General features: G+C 40.2%; 1 protein-coding gene across 2 annotated transcripts in view; it reads left to right on the plus strand.

Moving 5' to 3' along the window:
- Positions 1-21431, plus strand: part of DMGDH (dimethylglycine dehydrogenase) — a 72442-nt gene that overhangs the window by 21123 nt on the left and 29888 nt on the right. For both annotated transcript variants that reach the window (XM_003805049.5, XM_063604199.1), the window contains exons 6-12: positions 4009-4257; positions 6079-6277; positions 14867-15036; positions 15435-15588; positions 17277-17442; positions 18235-18365; positions 19619-19836. In XM_003805049.5, coding sequence (XP_003805097.1) covers positions 4009-4257; positions 6079-6277; positions 14867-15036; positions 15435-15588; positions 17277-17442; positions 18235-18365; positions 19619-19836 — 1287 coding nt within the window. The remainder of the gene's footprint in view (positions 1-4008; positions 4258-6078; positions 6278-14866; positions 15037-15434; positions 15589-17276; positions 17443-18234; positions 18366-19618; positions 19837-21431) is intronic.

Below are 21431 nucleotides of genomic sequence, written 5' to 3' on the forward strand. Positions count from 1 at the left end.
GTGGAGAGTGTGTGGCTGGTGGAATGTTTCCCACAGTTTCTCAGTGTGACCAGGGTACCTCCCAAATTCAGGCAAGGCCCTCAGACCAGCACTGAAATATGATTAAAGGAACCAGGATATGGACTTGGAAATACAACCAAAATGAAAAAGATGTAAAGGCTGCTGGGGTCTGCAGGGTATCCATAAAAAGAAAAGTCTAAGAGTAAAAATTTGTCAGCTGATGTGTTTTCGGCATTGTCCATGGCAGTGGCACTCTGTGGCCCAGAGACATAGACATTGCCAACTGAGTGACTTGGGTAAGTTACTTATTTGTAAAATAGGGATAATAGTCCCCATCTTGAAAAGTTATTATGGGTAGTAAATAAGCTAATAATGTAAAGTACCCAGAACGGGGCTCACCAGGTAGAAAGCAGTAAAAAAAATAGGTATAATAATTATTATGATCATTGCAATTATTTCCTTGATATTCCATGCCGTAGTCTGGGAGACACTAGCATCAGGTTATGATAGCTTCTTGGTACCAGACTTAAGACTGCTCAACTCCTTTCTTTTCCAATTTACTAGCAGAGTGGGTGCAGAATCCAGCACCGATTCTGCTGGTAAGTTGACTTCCCAAAGAGCTTGGTAATCAAGCTAGTGTGAGTAAGAATCACCTTGGGAAGTTTCCCAAGCTTCAAAAAGATTCTAATTCACGTGTTCTGGGTGGGTTCTCAGAAGCTGCATTTTAAATAACTACTCCAGGTACTGTACTGTCTGTACCAGATGATTTGCAAGAAAAATCTTTGAAGAAACACTATTGTGTAGGTGTTTCTACAGGAGAGAGAATATAATGACTGTATTCGGAGCTAGCAGAACTGGGGAAGTTTCTGATGCTTCCGACCTCTTGATGGGCAGTAGTCTAACTTGCCTTTAGTTACCAAAGCTTTCCAAATTGGCTTCACTCTACCCTTTCCCTCAGGTACAGCTCAGGGACGCGGGCAGGTACTAGTTATTATGATGCAGGCTTTTTCTCTGCATGGTGTTGAACGTTTTTCTTTACCTCATTTCCAATTGACTCATTAAATCTGAGATAACTTTGTAAAATTTACTTAAGAATTTTCCTAACATGGCAAATCAGAAATGTGATTGGGTTGTGCTCACCTGAAACTCAGTGTTCAGCCAAAAAGAATTGCTTAATTTTGCCTGATACTCTGCGTCAAAGCATGAGGCCATCATTGTCATCATATAAACCATCTAGTAGAAGTAAACTTGTCCATGAACCTTCAGCCTGCATTTTAACCTCATTTTTATTAATCACTGCATTTTTAAAAAATGGAAGCCATTTCCAGTAGTCATTTTTAATTGACTCTTCTCTTTAGTTGTTTTTCAGGTGATAATGGTAGATTTTAGAATGAGTCTTCCACACTTGTCTCTCTTCCCTTGAACTTAATGGGTGGGTGATCAGGCAGGAGTTGAAGTGTAACTCTAGCTAGATTTAGGTTAATTTGATTGACATATGGAAGAAGAGAATGCTAAAGGACACCAGCCCCATAGATGTCTATGGGTAAAACAGCTTGCTATGGGATTTGAAGTAATATAGTGATAAGATATTTCTGCATACATTTCCACTTTGTATTCATGATGAAGTGCATTAGTAAGCAAGCAGTTGGACTCAGAAATTCATAAATATGTTTGAATAGGGCAGAACTTATTTTTTTCAATTTATGTTTTTAATTGAAACAAATATATTGGGGATACTATAGCAGTTTGAATTGCTTGGCTAAAAATTTTGATTTTTGTATATTTAAAAATTGTCCTAGTGTATATAACTAGAATATGTGGCTTTACTATATTTTTGTACACAGTCCTGACATTGGTAATTCACATCTTCCTACTAGCAAGAGTAAATTAAGTCTCAAAATTACTAAAAGACCAACACGCCTGTACTTGGGGAGGCTGAGTTGGGCAGATTGCTTGAGCCCAGGAGTTCAAGACCAGCCTGGGCAACATGGCAAAACCCTGTCTACATAAAAGATACAAAATTAGCCAGGCATGGTGATATGTGCCTATAGTCCCATCTACTCAGGAGGCTGAGATGAGAGGATCACCTGAGCCTGGGAGGTCGAGGCTGCAGTGAGTTATGATTGCGCCACTACACTCCATTACAGCCTGGGCAACAGAGTGAGACCATGTCTCAAAAACAAAACAAAACAGGCCAAGTGTTGTGGCTCACACCTATGATCCCAGCACTTTGGGAGCCCCAGGCAGCGGATTACCTGAGGTCAGGAGTTCGAGATCAGCCTGGTCAAAATGGTGAAATCTCATCTACTAAAAATACAAAAATTAGTTGGGCGTGGCGGCGGATACCTGTAATCCCAGTTACTCAGGAGGCTGAGACAGGAGAATGGCTTGAACCCTGCAGGCAGACGTTGCAGTGAGCCAAGATCGTGCCACTGCACTCCAGCCTGTGCAACAGAGCGAGACTCTGTCTCAAAAAACAAAACAAAACAAAACAAAACAAAACACCGGCAAATAGCTCTGATGCCCACAGTTAGATTTCTGGTTTGCAAATGGGTACCCGTTTCTGGATTCATTATACAAGTGTGACCAACTTAGCCATTGCAACAAACAAAACAATAGAATGCAAAGGAAAGGTTTAGATGGTTACATGGAAATAAACTTACACACACAAGTACATAATCTAGGTTCCCAGACTGACTCATAATTGATGATTCTCTGTCTAGCTTGGAACCTCATAATGATAGAGACTTCAGAACTCCTTATTAGATTCAGAAAAACAGCAGAGACAGTACTGGTTAAAAACTTATTGTGTAACCCCTAAAGAAATAAATAGGATCATGTAATCATTTCAATGATCACTCAAAATTATTATGAAACAAACAAGCAAATAGAACTCCCTGCCCCCAAATCATCTAATGGTGGTCAGTCAACACCATGTCCTTGCCAAATAATAAGCATTTTTATTATTTTAGGTTCTAAAATCCCTTTATACAGTGAAGGTGCCTTGGATTTTTAAAATAAAGTCTGCAGCAAGAAAAACCAATAAGATGTGATGATTACAGGATGTCCAGTGTGGCCTGGGGCATGTCTTACCCTACTAGCCTTTAGCTCCCACATCTATGTACTGAAGGGTCAGCCTGGGAAAGAATCAAGGGTCCTTTCAGCCACAAATTATCCAGTTCTATCTTTTGCAAATGAAAAAAATAACATTCACCTCCGCAAATAAAACAATCTCTGTGCTAACGGTGAAGTGGGAAACATTCGTCTTGGGAACTCCCTGCCTACTTATGAGACCGATCTCCCCTTTCCTGTGGCTTCTCTTTCTCCCTGGTTTTGACTTCTGGTGCTTTTGTGCCTTTACAATAAAGGATCTTACAAACTTATTCAAACTAAACTTTAAAAACAACAGATAAAACTTAATGTGCTTTCTCTCCCGAAGTATGCACCATTTTCAATTTTAGCTTAACAGAACAATCTTGTACTTTTGGAATTTTAGGCATCAACAATTTGGGGAGAATAGGGCTTAGAGGATAGAGGAGTTGGCTTGTAGGGCTTTCTTAGGTATATCATTATGTATTATGTTGGTCACAGCAACACAGGGGCCTCTTCCTTTGCCTGACCGTCCCTGTCCACAAATATGGGCAGTCTTGTTACAGTACTTCTTACTAACATTTGTGCCTTTTGTATATTTGGGTTGTTCGTTTTTTCTTTCAAATAAATTTTTTTGTTTTTTTCCTGCCTACCTTTGCTTATGGGCAATAACATTTTCAGGAATGGAGTTCCCCTAGATCACAGATATCTTCAAATCTCTGGGTAATGCAAAATATTGTCTTCTCTTCCCCCATTCAGTTTTGCAATGACAAAAGTTTAGATTGTTATGACATTTATTAGACTTTGCCATGAGTACTTAAGCCTTCTAAACATTTTATTCTAATATAAATTGCTATATGAGTGTCAGTTATGTGTTTATATATGGGCTGACACTTTTAAATGATTTTTTTGTTTAAGGATTTTGGGCTCGTGAAGTAGGTAAAATGATTGGACTAGAACATCCTCTCATTCCGGTTCAACATCAATATGTTGTTACATCGACTATACCTGAAGTGAAAGCTTTGAAACGAGAACTCCCTGTGCTCCGTGACCTGGAAGGATCATATTATCTCCGACAGGAAAGGGATGGGCTTTTGTTTGGTCCATATGAAAGTCAAGAGAAAATGAAAGTTCAGGACTCCTGGGTCACCAATGGAGTTCCTCCAGGTGGGTTCAGCAAATGAAAGTGTGTGCTAGTCAGACATGAATGGTTCATCCTCTCCATGGCTGGGGGATGGCTGTAGAATAAGACAGCAACATAATACTAGACTTTCAGATACCTGGGACATTGGAGGTGACAGGTTTGAGGTAAGCTCTGTTCTCATATCCCTTTGAACAATCACAGCAGGGAGTGGGGGAAAAGAAAGATGTAGTTGATGGTAGAGAAGCTGAAGTAACATTTCCAGCTGCTTTGAAAGGTTCCAGATACATTTTTACCTGCCCACACAACCTCCTGCCTCCCCGTTTTTTCCTCAATCCACTGCCAGCTTGGTCTACTTTCAAGATTTGAATATAGATGCTATTGTGCTTTTACAGCTGGAAACACAACTGATATCAGAGGCCAGATATCCATCCTAATAAGAAGGAAAACCCAAGAGTCTATAACAGAGCAGGGTTTTTGGTACTGTAAATGGAGTACTTCCCATGCTACATAAATGGATATGGAAAAGGCTTGTGCCTCTATGCCAAAGCAGGGGATACTATAGTTTCTCTTTCAAGTTCTTTAAGGGAGATGGTTCTGTTTTTGCTTTTCATGAAATACTTCCACAGAGCCAGATTGAAGATTGGGTCATCTAAGGAGGTACCTCAGCTTTTAATCTATAAAAAGAGCTAAAAAATCACTGGGGCATTGAAATATTACAGGGAATACAAAGAAATGTAGGAAATGGTACTTCCTAAAATTATACTTTGATAAGCTTCTTGAGATAGGAAATGAATCCCTCCACTCTACTCCTCAAAGAGTAGGCCCAAATAATAGCAAATGATCACTAAATTGCCTTCTACAGAAGTTAGGCCAGCTGGTTTCAGGGCTTTGGTTGTGCTGAGTGGGCTCTGCACATTTGGGCCTGAGCAGAATTGCTCCTGATCCCACAGGGAGGGTTGAAATGCCACTGAGAGCCTCCCTCTCTGCTGTTCCCCCATGCTGGCAGCTTCTCCTTCAAATAAATCTTGAACAAATATTTAAATAATGCCATTTGGAGGGAGAGCTGGATTGTTAGCTGTCCGTGAGCATGGGTACCCGTGTGTGCTAGTCCACCCTGATGGTCTGCAGGCCTCCATGAGACTGACCCTAGCTGTAGTCCCCAGGAAGGGCAAGAAGCTGGCTGGCTGCTGTGTGGAAAAATCACTAGTGTTGGTAGAGACATTCTTTTAGAAGCTCATCACAGTGACTTTTAGGACAAGAGGAGGATTGCACTTCAAGACCCTGCCTGTTTTCAGAACTCTGGCCCTTGGATGTGTATGGGGGCAGGCTGGAGGAAGGAGGCCTCCACACCATTCCTTTCTTGCTGAAAGGAGAGTTAAAAGGGGTCTAAAATCCATCATCTTAGATCCTGGAGGAGTGTTCCACTTTTTCCAGTATTCTGCCATGACTTTGTAAACTCCCATTTGCCCTCATCTCAGGGGATGAAACAGGTTCTTATGGTTAATTGAAGCATAACGATCTTCTTGACAAACCAAATTATAGTTTTTTTTTTAAAAAACTGATTGGATTAAATATCAGAAACTATATTATTCATACATTTAAATTTTATATTAATTAAAGGTTAACTTTTATGATTTTGTTTCAAGAACAATACCATTGTTTTCAGTAATATAAATGGATACTCATCTGTTGATAGGGAATATGAAATTTAGACTTTAACAAAAAATGGCAGTACTTTCCTAACAGGCCATCTTTAAATGTAGGCCATGTCAGAGGCTTAAATCACTTTACAGGACTTGTCAGCTCAGCTACGGCATCCTGACCACAAGGGCAAATCTTTTTAGGTTTTGGAAAGGAACTCTTTGAGTCTGATCTAGATCGAATCATGGAACACATCAAAGCTGCCATGGAAATGGTTCCTGTCTTGAAAAAGGCTGACATCATCAATGTTGTCAATGGTCCTATCACGTATTCTCCTGACATTCTGCCTATGGTGGGGCCCCATCAGGGGGTCAGAAACTACTGGGTGGCTATAGGCTTTGGGTAAGTATCTTCATGTAATTCAACTTTTATTGTAGAATCACTTATTTTAGCTAAATCTAGTTCCATATTCTCAGGATGCAAAAGGGAAATGTGGGAGGCTGAGAGAGAGAGAAAGAGAAACAGAGAGACCCAGAGAGTTTTCTCCCTTTCATGACCAAGGATTCATACAATGAATAAAAAATACTGGTTCAATCACTTGTATATGTTTTAAAGAAGGGCAACTATTTCCTGGAACACAGAAGGGCAATGATTTCCTGGCGCTTTCTCTCTTTTTTTTTTTCAGATGGAGTTTTGCTCTCGTTGCCCAGGCTAGAGTACAGTGGCGTGATCTTGACTCACTGCGACTTCTGCCTCCTGGGTTCAAGCGATTCTCCTGCCTCAGCCTCCTCAGTAGCTGGGATTATAGGCACCCGGCATCACGCAGGCTAATTTTTTGTATTTTTTTTTTAGTAGAGACAGGGTTTTACCATGTTGCCCAGGCTGGTCTCAAACTCCTGACATCAGGCAATCTGCCCACCTCAGCCTCCCAAAGTGCTGGGATTACAGGTGTGAACCACCGCACCCGGCCTCCTGGAGCTTTCTCTTTGCATATTTCCTGCCATTTCTATTAGTTGTTTCTGGTTTTATGCTGTGTATCTTCAGATAGTCAATTTGCCCCAGTTTTACAAGGATGTTTTCATAACACGATGTGACAAAGATAATTCAAAATATCAAATGTATAACATGTCTGCTGCATTTTTCACCATAATTCATGTTTGTCCAACATGATTTGTTTCTTTATAAGTCCTCAGGTTGCTTTCTATTTATGACTCCATTGCCTCTTTGATGTTTCATTTCTGATGTTTGTTCCATTAATTTGGTGAATATTGATGTCAAGCCCACTCAACTATCATATCACATCTAATATTCTATTTTTCTTCCCCATTTTATTTGGCCATTTATTCAACTAATGTATAATAAGTGCTAGCTCTGTGCCAGGTCTAGGGCTAGGCATTGGAATACAGCTGACAACAAAGCAGTGAGGTCTGATTGGAGCTGGAGGGCTGCCTGAGGCACAGCTCTGCTGATCCAATAGAGAAGCTGGGGTCTCCACTAAGGTAGCAGCAGTGAAGACTGAGAGATGGGAGATAAAATCATCTAGATTTGGTGATCAATTTCATAAGATATTGAAGGGAAAGAGAAAAATGGCAAATGATGGCAACCTTTCTAACTTGACCACCGTCTATATGTTGGAGACATGGAGAGAGAGACAAGAAAATAATGAGTTCCATTTTTGATGGGTTGGGCTTGAAGTGTTAAGTTTAGGTATGTGGGACATCCAGAGGGAGAAAGTCAGATGGAGATTTGGGATGGGAAGTTATAATGTAATTGAGGGCTTATATAGTCACCTATAGAGTCCATATGCAGGCATGTGGAAGTAGGAGTGCTTCTCCTGCACATCACTCATGTATCTTCTTTGGAGAAATGTCTATTCATATCCTTTGCCATTTTCATAATTGGGTAATTTGTCTTTTTATTGTTTAGCTATGGAAGTTCTTTATATATTCTAGATACAAGAACCTTATCAGGTACATGATTTGCAGAACTTTTCTCCCATTCTGTGGGTTGTTTTTTAACTTTCTTGATGGTGTCCATTGAAATACAAAAGTTTTTAATTTTGATGAAGTCCAGAATATGTATTATTCCTTGGTTCACATGTACTTTTGGTGTCATATACAAGTAACCATTGTCTAATCCAAGTTCGTGAAGATTTAAACCTATGTTTTCTTCTAACAGTTTTATAGTTTTAGCTTTTGCATTTAGTTCTGTAATCAGTCATGAGTTAATTCTTGCATATGACGTGAGGTAGGTGTCCAAATTTAGTCTTTTCATATGTATAGCCAGTTGTCCCAGAACTATTCATTGAAAAGACTATTCTGTCCTCATTGAATTATGCTGGCATCTGTGATGTCTTTTTCCTGGTTCCTTTTCTCACACCAAATGTGTGGTATTTTCCAGCACCAACAACCAATTCTCCAATTCTCCAGTACTAACTGGGTGTCCAACAATTCCATTCAATTCTGACACCAACTCCTGGAATTAACATAGACCCCACAGGTTAAGGGATCCGTTCCACAAGACTGCTCTCACTTCGGACACCAGTCTCAAGTCTCGGGAGACACCCATACTTCTGACCAACTGGGTGTTCCCACAACCCTCTCCTCAGATTTGATAATTTGCTAGAACCAATCACAAAACTCAGGAAAATACTTATGTTTACTCTTTTATTATAAAGGATTCAGCTCAGGAGTAGCCAAATGGAAGAGATACATAGGACAAAATGTGAGGGGTTAGGGGTGGGTGGTGCAGCACCACCAGGCCCTTTCCAGGTGCCTTCCTAGCCCATCACTGTGTTCACCAACCCAGAAGCTCTCTGAACCCCATGCCTAGGTCTTTATGGAGGTTTCATTGCATAGGCATGATTGATTACATTATTGGTGACTGCACTCAATATCTCTTCTCCACTCCCTGGAGGTTGGAGTAGGGAGTGAGACTGAAAGTTCTTTATTATTATTATTATTATTATTAATTATTATTATTATACTTTAAGTTTTAGGGTACATGTGCACAATGTGCAGGTTACTTACATATATAAACATGTGCCATGCTGGTGTGCTGCACCGATTAACTCGTCATTTAGCATTAGGTGTATCTCCTAATGTTATCCCTCCCCCCTCCCCTGACCCCACAACAGTCCCCAGAGTGTGATGTTCCCCTTCCTGTGTCCATGTGTTCTCATTGTTCAATTCCCATCTATGAGTGAGAACATGCGGTGTTTGGTTTTTTGTCCTTGCGATAGTTTACTGAGAATGATGATTTCCAATTTCATCCATGTCCCTACAAAGGACATGAACTCTTCATTTTTATGGCTGCATAGTATTCCATGGTGTATATGTGCCATATTTTCTTAATCCAGTCTATCATTGTTGCACATTTGGGTTGGTTCCAAGTCTTTGCTATTGTGAATAGTGCTGCAATAAACATACGTGTGCATGTATCTTTATAGCAGCATGATTTATAGTCCTTTGGGTATATACCCAGTAATGGGATAGCTGGGTCAAATGGTATTTCTAGTTCTAGATCCCTGAGGAATCACCACACTGACTTCCACAATGGTTGAACTAGTTTATAGTCCCACCAACAGTGTAAAAGTGTTCCTATTTCTCCACATCCTCTCCAGCACCTGTTGTTTCCTGACTTTTTAATGATTGCCATTCTAACTGGTGTGAGATGGTATCTCATTGTGGTTTTGATTTGCATTTCTCTAATGGCCAGTGATGATGAGCATTTTTTCATGTGTCTTTTGGCTGCATAAATGTCTTCCTTTGAGAAGTGTCTGTTCATATCCTTTGCCCACTTTTTGATGGGGTTGTTTGTTTTTTTCTTGTAAATTTGTTTGAGTTCATTGTAGATTCTGGATATTAGCCCTTTGTCAGATGGGTAGACTGAAAGTTCTAACTCTCTAATCACATGGTTGGTTTTTCTGGCTACCAGCCCCCATCCTGAAGCTACCTAGGACTGCTCTCCTCTCCACAAGAGTCATCTCATTAACATTCAAAAAATAGTAAATCTCAAATGTTTTATGAACTCTTTGTCAGGAACTGGGAATAAAGACCAAATATTTAATTTTTATTATACCACAGCATCTTTATAAAAAATAAATTGACCATAGATGTATGGGTTGATTTCTAGACTCTCAATTCTGTTCCTTCATCTGTGTCTATTCTTATGCGACTACTATACTGTCTTTTATTTATTTATGTATTTATGTATGTATTTATTTATTTATTTATTTTTGAGACAGAGTCTTACTCTGCTGCCCAGGGAATGGCACGATCTTGTCTGACTGCAACCTCCACCTCCCGGGTTCAAGCGATTCTCTTGCTTCAGCCTCCCGAATAGCTGGGATTACAAGCACGCTCCACCATACCTGGATAATTTTTGTATTTTTAGTAGAGATGGGGTTTTGCCATTTTGGCCAGGCTGATCTCAAACTCCTGACCTCAAGTGATCCACCCACCTTGACCCCCCAAAGTGCTGGGATTTCAGGTATCAGCCACCACACCCAGCTGACACTCTCTTAATTACTGTTACTAGAAGTTACTAGCTTTGTAGTAATTTCTGAAATCGGGAAGTATGAATCCTCTGACTTTGTTCTTTTTCAAAATTGTTTTGGCTGGAAGTCCCATAAATTTTAGGACCAGTTTGTCAATTTATGCAAAGAAGCCAGCTGAGATTTTGATAGAGATTGCATGGAATCTGTAGATCATTTTGGGGAGTATTGACATCTGAACAATATTAAGTATTCTGATCCATGAACATGAAATGTCTTTCCATTTACTTAGGTCTTTTAAAATTTCTTTGAACAATGATTTGTAGTTTTCAGAGTAAAAGTTTTGCACGTCTTTTGTTAAATTTATTCCTAAGTATTTTATTCTCTTTGATATTCCAATTGAATTTTAGTATTAAATAATAGAAATTGAGGATCATTGACTGTAAGGCATGTTCTGAGCAGATAGAGTCACTGATCTCATGTGGAACACCTATTAACTAATTGCTAAGGAAAGTAGGAAGTTGCTTCCTCTAGAACAAGTTACTTATAACCTAGAAATCACATCTGTTTGCATGTGACTGATGTCAGACTCCTCCCCTGATTGCTCTGGCTAATTTTCTCAGGTCATAGATACTGGGAGGTGGGTGGAGAAGACAACAGGTGGGAGTGGGGGTGGGCAAAGTGCCTCCCTATCTTTGACAGGTTTGGTCTAAACCAAAAAAGCCTTCCCCTTACCTAAAGTTGAGGTTTCTAAGATATTTCTTATGTAATATAATGGAATACCCCCATTAGCTGCCCCTCCTGGCTTATATCAGTGCACTCATTCCATGGCTCTGGAGGCCAGTGGTTCCCATACCTGGGTGAGGAGCAGAATCATCTGAGGAGCACATTCAAAAGCAGAGTCTTGACCATGTGGTTAGTCACATGCACATTTTTTATCTCCTATACCTCTCATCTGTGAAATTCCTATTATTTGTCACTAGAACCCATGTGGCTTAGTCTGCTTGGGCTGCCATAATAAAGTACCATAGACTAGGTGATTTAAACAACAGAAATTTACTTTCTCACAGTTCTGGAGGCTGGAGGTCTGAGATCACGGAGCCGTCATGGCAGAGTTCTGGTGAGGGCTCTCTTCCTGGGTTGCAGATGGCCACCTTCTGGCTGTGTGCTCATGTGGCTTTTCCTTGGTGGGTGGGTGTGTGTGGAGAGAAAGCAAGCTCTCTGGTGTCTCCTCATAGAAGGACACTAACCCTATCACGAGGGCCCCACCCTCATGACCTCATTTAACCCTAAGTACTTCCCAAAGTATTTAGAGTACCATCTCTAAATACCGTGACATTGAGGATTAGGGCTTCAACAGATGCATTATGGGAGGACACAAACATTCAGTCCATAGCACCATGAAAGATGTATTGAATTGCAACAAACAAGCAAACAAACAGATTTCCAGACACTACTCCTATAGATTCTGATTTAGTGGTCTGGAGAGGGGCCCAGGAATCTGTATTTTATTATAATAATATCTGTAATTCTTGGTACAGCCAGTTCAGGGAATAGGTGTTTGCAAACTGCTTACATATGTGCCAGTGCCCATTTACCTTACTCGCAGAATATCCTCAGCCACAGCTATTTTACTTTGGACCTTTGTTTTGTCACAATTCCAACAAGTTTTTCTGCTTCTAGGTAACTAATACAATGCCCAAAAAAGTCTTATGAATTGTATTTAATTGAATCTGATTTTCTTGGCTTAGAACGGATTATAAACAGCAAATTTAAAGAGGGGAGAGTGCTATAAGATGTAGCATCCAGTCATTTAACAGAGTTATAAAAAGCAGATACAAACACTCAAAAAGCATAGCGGCCTAGGGTCATTGAGAAGAATCTAGAATTCTGCAGATTAATGCTAGAGACAGAAGAAGAACCTAACTGTCCTCTCCTCTTTAAGTTCCCTTCTATTTTCACTTCACACCTTACTTCCTTATTAAAATCCTTTCAACTGGTCATACAAGGGCCCAATAACCACCATGTATTCCTTGCCCACTATGTGCCATGCAGTATACTAAGTGCTTTTAAATGCCTTGGCAATTAATTCTCTGCCAGCACCATAAAGTGTGCACAGGAGAAGAATGAAGCGCAGGGTGGTTACATAACTTGCCCAAGGTCACCCAGCTAACAGTGGCAGAATAAGAATCATACCCAGATCTTTTCCCCATACTTTTATACTTTTAGCTGCTAAGCCAGGGATTCTCCAGAGATGTTTTCTATTTTCCTAAGATGATACTTTAAAATCAAGAACATGATGTGGAAAATAAAGGGGTTTTGACATCAGAAAAGGGATTGGTTTTACATTGGCCATGTGTAGTTCATAACACTCAGTTGTATGGAATTTTATGTAAAGCTTGTTAATGGTTGGATAACTTGTTTGTAAAATATTTACTTTTTAGAAATAAATTAGATTTGATTCAGGATTCCCCCCCACCACCACTCCCACCCAAATAACAGCACTCTGCCCATTTATTTGCTCATGTGCATGGTTGAAAGGGAAAGAACATGATGGTATAGCAGCCAGGCCATAGGAAATCAAAGCACCCCTGGCTCTGCCCTGGGAGTCTGTCAAAAATATAGACAGTGCTGTATCTGCTATGTGTGTCTTGGCTGAACAAAGACTGAGAACTACTGAAGATAGGAAAGTCCGATAACAAGGAGCATGCATTCCAGGGTCAGATAAATGAATTTGTATCCTGAATCTACTCTTTACTGCTGTGAGACTTTATTTAGCCTCTGTGTGGGGGCTGATCTTTCTCCTTAAAATAGACTTGCTAAAGCATAAATCAGCTTCTACGTGTTAGACGGAAACTATGCCTGGTAAATGGGAGGCACTCAGTGTTGGTAGAACTTCATAAGCCTTCAAGTCTTATCAACAATATAGCTCTCAAAAATGGTACCTGATCTATATGGGCATTGGGCCTGGTTAAGTGAATGTGCTAAGTGTAATAAACATTTTAAGCGTATATTTAATAATTTTTCTTGCTTTCTTAAAATTTAGAGAGGTTGTTTGTGGATAACTTGGATGCCCCATGTCTATTAAAATGCCCAAAGGAATGTAAATTGCTGGGTTTTTATTCTCTTTGAGAAAGTCTTTTATAAAATGTAGGCACTCATTTTTATGAAAGCAAAACAGGTGTCTTGTTGTGGGAAAAGTTAGTTAACATTTTCAGCATTTGCTAAAGTTCCTCCCTTGCTCTTAGAAGCTGTGGTTCTGGCTAAGTTGTTGTTGTTGGGGATACTAGCATTTCTGTGTCTTGATGTCTGCTTTGTATCCCCTTTTCTTGCTTCTCTCCCTATGACTCTCTGCTCATTCAGTTCCTTGGAAGCTCCTGACTTAAACCACACATGAACCCACAGTAGAGGCCTTCATTAGACAAGACTGAGGGGGTAGAACTACACATGGCCAATGTAAAACCGATCCATTTTCTGATGTCAAAACCCCTTTATTTTCCGCATCGTGTTCTTCATTTTAAAGTATCATCTTAAGAAAATAGAAAACAAGCTCACCTTCCCCATCAAGTGGCCTATTAGTTGCAAAATACAAGAGACAGTGTTCCTTTCTACCTCTTTCCACAAGTCCTCAGGTGAGGGCCTCTTTGCCTGAATGTTTCTAAGATAATGGCTCAAGTTCCTTGCACACAGGTCATTGTCTAAGGAGGTCAGAACTAACTTGAGTCTGAGAAGAGATGGATGGGACACCACAGTACCTATGTTTCTCCCACCGTGTTTCCTACCAGTCAGGATAATCATAGCTCAGGAGGGCTGTTAGGGTACCAGCCACATCTGCCTGTTTGCATTCTGGCTCCAACCCCTAGTTTTCCTAAAGCAAAATTCTTATTAGTTAGGAGTCAAGGATCACCGAGCCTTTTCCCCATAAAGAGCTATTTTGTTTGTTGTTGTTGGTTTTTGTTTTGTTTTGTTTTTTGAGAGAGGGTCTTGCTTTGTTACCCAGGCCGGAGTGCAGTGGTGTGAACATGGCTCACTGCAGCCTCTACCGCCTAGGCTCAAGTTATCCTTCTGCCTCAGCCACCCGTGTACCTGGGACCACAGTCTCGTGCCACCATGCCCAGATAATTTTTTAATTTTTTTGTAGCGATGAGTTCTCACTTTGTTGGCCAGGCTGTTCTCGAACTCCTGGTCTCAAACGATCCTTCCAAAGTGCTGGGATTACAGGTGTGAGTTAGTGTGCCCTGCCCAATAAGGAGCTATTTCGCAGGTGTACATCTCTTGAAACTGTAAATAAACTAGCTATCAAGTCAGGCACATTTAATTTGGATGCCTAAACATGTCACTTTTAAGGAAAAAATTGTTCCATAGAGATTATGTTACTTGTGTGTTCTGATTAGCACAGAACAGTCCAACTTTGAAGCCCTGTAAAATAGTTTGATTATGTTTCATTTGAAAACTACATGTGTTAGTAATGGGTTTTCTATCCCTGTATTTGAAAGATATGGCATAATCCACGCTGGTGGGGTAGGGAAATATCTCAGTGACTGGATCCTGCATGGAGAACCTCCTTTTGATCTGATAGAATTGGATCCTAATCGCTATGGCAAATGGACAACAACCCAGTACACTGAGGCCAAAGCAAGAGAATCATATGGATTCAACAATATTGGTAAGGTACAAATGTACTGTTGTCTACAAAGTGTTGACGGAATTGAATTGTAGCATCTCTGACTTTAGATGGTCTTTATTCTATTCACTGGGATGGCGGTAGTTAGGGACTCCAAAAAGCATTGTGCCCCTGAGACATAACAAGGAATATATATGGATGTATATATTTAACACGTGGAATGCCTCACTGGTTTTAAATTTTAAATATATTTTTACTTTACTCTTTGATGAGTCATATAAATGACAGCTCTGTTTTCTACATGAATCATTCATATATATGTATGTATGTATGTTTATGCATCTGGATTTTAAGTACTGTATTTCCATATTTGGAATCCCATGTAAGTATCTTATTGTTTTGGCTATATGTGATTTAAAGTACCAATTTTTCTTTTTCAGTTGGTTATCCTAAAGAAGAACGGTTTGCTGGGAGGCCGACTCAACGAGTCAGTGGGCTCTATCAAAGGCTGGAGTCTAAGTGTTCCATGGGGTTCCATGCTGGCTGGGAGCAGCCGCACTGGTTCTACAAACCAGGCCAGGACACTCAGTACAGGTGGGAGAAGGACTTTACCTGCCTGTGGTTCTGACCGAGGGGTGAAACAACGGGACAGCAAAAAGCGCTGATTCTGCCTTACACTCCATTGCTCCACCCTGTTCCAAGGAGCACTGAGCTTTGTCCTACAAAAATTACTCTCTGGCAGTGGTGGCATTAGTCTAGCCCACGAGACACTGGCCCACATCTAGGACTCACGTGACCCTGAGAGTCCTATAGCCAGCCTTGGTGAAGCCTCTTGGCATTTACCAGATGCTCGGAAGAAACTTTCGACCGCCCTCCAAATTCCCACGTGGCTTCAGTTGGCTCCTAAAGGTTTGCTGTACTTTAGGGTACTCAGTGGAATCACATTGTGTATAACCACAAAATGTACCTGGAGTTTTGGATTTTCTGTTCATCCTGAAATTGCTCAAAGCAACTGCTTTCTAGAGTGTGTGCACTGAGCCATGCAAATTATATGTGCAGTTGATAAGGTCATTTGCATAGCATTCCAGGTTAAGCGAAAACATAAAGTATGCCACTAAAACAGTTCTCTGAATTTGGGTAAAGTGCTACCTGCCATTGTTGTACTTTGGATTAATAGTGATTATATATTTTTTTCTCAAGAGAATCCACAGATCAAAGGAAAACAAGTTGCAAATTTAGAAGTTACATTATCCTTATTTTTATGCTGTCATTTTGCTTTTTACAATAGGTTTTGCTATTTTAAGACTAGATCTAATTCTTACAAAGTATAGCAGAGAACCCGTTGTTGATGAATGAATTTGGGCTTTATAAGCAGCCAATCTAGATTATTTGGTGGCCAAATACTGATTTGGTTTTTCCTAAATTACTCTAATACATCACTTTTACTCTCCACTTAGTGCTGATTGGATCTGGCCTAAGTTTATTCTACCATTTAATAATTAAACTATTAAAAATTCATGTTACAGACATAGCATCCTGCTCTGAAGTTAAAATACCACATTAGAAGTCCACTTCATAAAGCAGAAAGGACCTTTAGTAATGAGTCAAGAGACCTTTGTTCCAGGTCTGGCTCTGTCATTAATGTGAAGGCCTTGGAGATCATTTTGTGCCTTTTCTCTGAAAAATGAAGATTTGGGACCAGATCCTTATGTACCCCAGGTGTGGACCAACAGCATAGGCATCTCCTGCGAGCCTGGCAGAATGCAGACTATGGGGTCCTACCCCATACCTGCTGCTTCAGAATGTGGAATTTAACAAGTGCAAGTGATTTGTATTCCCATTAATGTTTGAGAAGCACTGGACCAGACAGCTCCACCCCGCCTCCCAACCCAGACACTCTGATTTAATTAGGGCCATTTTAAAATGCTCTCCAGATGATTCTAATATGCGTCTAGAGGTGAAAACCACCAGACTGGTTGACTTATAAACTCTCTTCCAGATCTGAGAGCCCATGAATTATATCTTATTTTCCAGTTAATCAGCACTTTACTCACTGAGAAATAGGTCAAAGGGATAAATGAGTAACTTTAAAGGGTCAGATTCCAACATACATGAATGATTTGCAGAACAGAATTTCAGGTTGCATGGTCTCGCCTCCCATAGTCCCACTCCCCGCTGCCCGTAGGATTTTCTAGATGAGTAGGGCTTATTAAAATATCGTATTCTGTAATTTTTGAAAAATGAACGGGAGTTGTTTTATGACACTAAATGTTGTGTTTCAGGCCAAGTTTTCGCCGCACAAACTGGTTTGAGCCTGTGGGCTCGGAGTATAAACAGGTTATGCAAAGAGTAGGGGTAACTGACCTATCACCATTTGGCAAGTTTAACATCAAAGGCCAAGACTCCATTAGACTACTGGACCATCTCTTTGCAAATGTCATTCCAAAGGTAAATAGCCTTGTAGGGATACAAGGTCCAGGATTCTGACCTATTTAATTCTTCACCCCATATGTTATTTTAGTTCACCTAATGATTTCTGGATGAACACTAGAACTCTTCAACTGACCAAAAGTATACAAGTATACAAGCTTATTTTCTTTCTTTTTTTCTTTTCTTTTCTTTCTTTTTTTTTTTTGAGAGACAGAGTCTTGCTCTGTCACCCAGGCTGGAGTGCAGTGGTGTGATCTTGGCTCACTGCAACCTTCGCCTCCCAGGTTCAAGCAATTCTCCTGCCTCAGTTTCCCAAGTAGCTGGGACTACAGGCATGCGCCACCACGCCCAGCTAATTTTTGTATTCTTTAGCAGAGACAGGGTTTCACTATATGTTGGTCTCGAACTCCTGACCTCAGGTGATCCACCTGCCTCAGCCTCCCAAAGTGCTGGGATTACAGGCATGAGCCACCACACCCAGCCTACAAGCTAATTTTCAAATTTAAATTTTTGTTGAGTGAATTCTCATCCAAGGACCTTGCTTAATTGTTTCGATGGGAACTTAAAATTGAGTTCTGCAGTTAAATGAAGAAGAGCTTTTTAATGGCAAATAGTTTTAAATGATTGTTTAAATGGAGAACTTCAAATTACTGTTGGGTTTAGGTTTACAGATAATTCATACAATTGACACAAACAGTAAGATTCAGATACTTTTCATTCTTAACACCCACATTGTTATTTCAATAGGTGTTAAAAGGATGCATGTGATTTTTAGTTCATCCTAAGGTAATTTTTAATTTTTTTATGTAGGTGGGTTTTACAAATATAAGTCACATGTTAACACCCAAGGGTCGAGTGTATGCTGAGTTGACTGTTTCTCACCAATCTCCTGGGGAGTTTCTTTTAATTACTGGCTCTGGATCAGAACTTCATGATCTTAGGTAAGTGCACACCTAGTAAGAAAATTTTGTACACATTATATATTGACTCAATCTTACATTAAGTTTTTCTTTTTACCAGTACTCGAAAGTACAACTTTATTTCTTCTTAAACCTGATTGTTTCAAATAAACTTTATGTTTTTTAATACAAAAATATTTGAAGTGAGGGCCCCTGCCCCCCCCAAAGGTAATTCATCCATAGGTTACTGGTTCTAATAATATTAATCCATTTATTAGGCATCATCAATGTGCCAGAACCTTTTTTAGATATTACCTTAATGAATTCTCTTAATATTTTGCAAGGTATATATTATTCCCATGATCAGATGAGGAAACTGAGGTTTGGGTTAAGGGAACTTACTCACACGAGCTTTTTGATTCTGATGCCCACATTTGGTCCACTTCTGTAAGCTGTCTTCCTAAATTATCTTTGTCCTTTGTGATGCTTTGTGCTTTCTGGCCCACAGCTGGATCTAAGTTGCTGACCTGCCAAGTCCAGCCTTTACATGAATCTTCATTCTATTATAAAGTCTTTAGTCTAATATTCCAAATATTTTTGGAATATTATTATTTAATACATGTCTTACTCTGACAGATTCTCATCTTAGTTGTACAGTAATGCAAATTATATGCTCCAATCCAAGATGTACTGGGACCATCTTAATAGCTTAGCTTTGTGTAAATCCAGATGAACATTTTGTGATAGACTTAGATAGCTCAAGGACTGCTCAATAAATTAGAAACCAGCCCTATAGCTGGGTCCCAATAACTCATCAAGCCATAGAAATTGAAACTAGAGTTTCTGTCTTTTCCTTGTGATTCTCAGAGCAATTACGTGTCTTGTGGCAGGCACATTATTAACCTTTAGCAACATAAGTGTGCCTCCTGTGTACAGGTATTAGAGAAAATTTGGGTTTAAATTAATTTTTGAAGGCTGAATCATTAGTTTAAATGCAAAAGGACTGTGTCACTATTTAAAAGAATTGTGTGGCAGAGCTCATTAAATTGAAGGATCCTTCTGTACTGTGAAAAATTACCCCCCAAATTTATAAGTGGGCGATTTAAAGAGAATCATCACTTAACATCTCAGGGGCTTGGTTTCCTCAACTTTAAAAATCAGTGTGATTTCATGAAATGACACTCTGGGGACTTTCTGATAACTCTAGACACAAAGCATGTCTTCAGAGAGATAATTTATTACCAAAGTACATTATTCAAGCAATATTTAACACCATGTTCATGACTGAAACGCAGATGGATTGAAGAAGAAGCAGTCAAAGGTGGATATGATGTTGAAATTAAAAACATAACCGATGAGCTTGGAGTTCTTGGAGTTGCTGGGCCACAGGCAAGAAAGGTCCTTCAGAAACTGACCTCTGAAGATCTTAGTGATGATGTTTTCAAGTTTCTTCAAACCAAGTCCTTAAAGGTTTCCAACATTCCTGTCACTGCTATTAGGATATCTTATACTGGTAAGATTGGAAAACAACCTGGACTAAGTCTCTGAAATTTAAAAGGTCAATTTAAAATTTAAAATTTAAAATTAAAAGGTCATGTCACAAGAAATGTGTGAGTGTGTATGCATGTGCACACTCACACTCACTTTTGTCCATGCGACTTTGGAGGAAGATTTTTGTTCTGCCCAGCTCTTATGTCTAGTCTGTCTATTCACTCCTCATCTTGAAAGTGGTTCCACAGATTTCTAGTTGTTGCTCCAGTCCCATAGCTGCCTACCATCTGGAAGGGCAGATAAAAAAAAAAGTGGGGGCTGGGTGCAGTGGCTCACACCTGTAATCCCAGCACTTTGGGAGGCTGAGGCGGGCTGATCACCTGAGGTCGGGAGTTCGAGACAAGCCTGACCAACATGGAGAAACCCCGTTTCTACTGAAAATACAAAATTAGCTGGGCGTGGTGGCACATGCCTGTAATCCCAGCTGCTCTGGAGGCTGAGGCAGGAGATTTGCTTGAACTCGGGAGGCGGAGGTTGTATGAGCCAAGATGACACCACTGTACTCCAGCCTGGGCAACAAGAGTGAAACTCCATCTCAAAAAAAAAAAAAAAAAAAAAAAGAAAAGTGGAGAAGAGGATTGGCTGAAATAGTCGGGCCAGCCAACTCTATTTGTGAACATTCAAGATGGTCTCCTGGAGATAGAATCTCCCATAGAGACCATTTTGAATGTATCAGGTACCTCTCCTAGAGCATTGCCAACAATCCTTCTTTCCTTCCAGACTGTAAGTTCACTGAGACGTCTTCCTCTAGCACCTAACCTTGCACATGGTAGGTATTTGATACAGAGATGAATGAATGCTCTTCAGTTCCCCAGTGGTGCTCTGGGCTCCCTTCTAAGTTTTTCTAGACCTCCTTGTCTCTCACAGGAGTACTGCATGCCCAAGCATTCATTCAATTATATGTTGCTCCTATTCTGTGGTATCCCATAAAAACACCTTACCATGAGCCCTCCACCTTGGGAAACAGGAGAACACAGAGATTAAAGACCATAGCTCTCTCTGGGCTGCTGCTATACCTTTTCCCTGCCATTTTTCCACCCAACCTTGGCAAATTCTAGAATAAAAAATGAGCAGGGCTGGATGCAGTGGCTCATACCTGTAATCCCAGCACTTTCGGAGGCCAGAGGGGGAGGATTGATTGATTGTCCCAGGAGTTCAGGACCAGCCTGGGCAACATAGTGAGACCCTGTCTCAACAAGAAAACAAGACAAAAAAACAAAACAAGAACACAAAAATAAGCAGGATTTTTTGGGTTACATTTAATTTCTTTTGATTTTTTGCCCACAGCTCTGTTGGTGAAGGAAATGACTAGGGAAGAAGTGGGAGGGGGAGAAGTCAGAGACTATGGCTTTCTCACTATGAGGATAACTTGAATAATTCTTAGTTAACTATATTTTTAAGCTTGTGATTTTTGGGCAAGGGGTTGGTTTAAACCTTGAACTCGTTGCCCTGATAAACTGTGCCATGCTAACTATTCACCTAACGTCATTGTCCCAGAAAACAGTCAAGCCTCATTAGAAAGCTGGGGTCCAGGGTGGAGATTAATTCCTGCATTAT

Source organism: Pan paniscus, chromosome 4 (genome assembly GCF_029289425.2).
Source record: "Pan paniscus chromosome 4, NHGRI_mPanPan1-v2.0_pri, whole genome shotgun sequence".
NCBI classification, from domain to species: domain Eukaryota; kingdom Metazoa; phylum Chordata; class Mammalia; order Primates; family Hominidae; genus Pan; species Pan paniscus.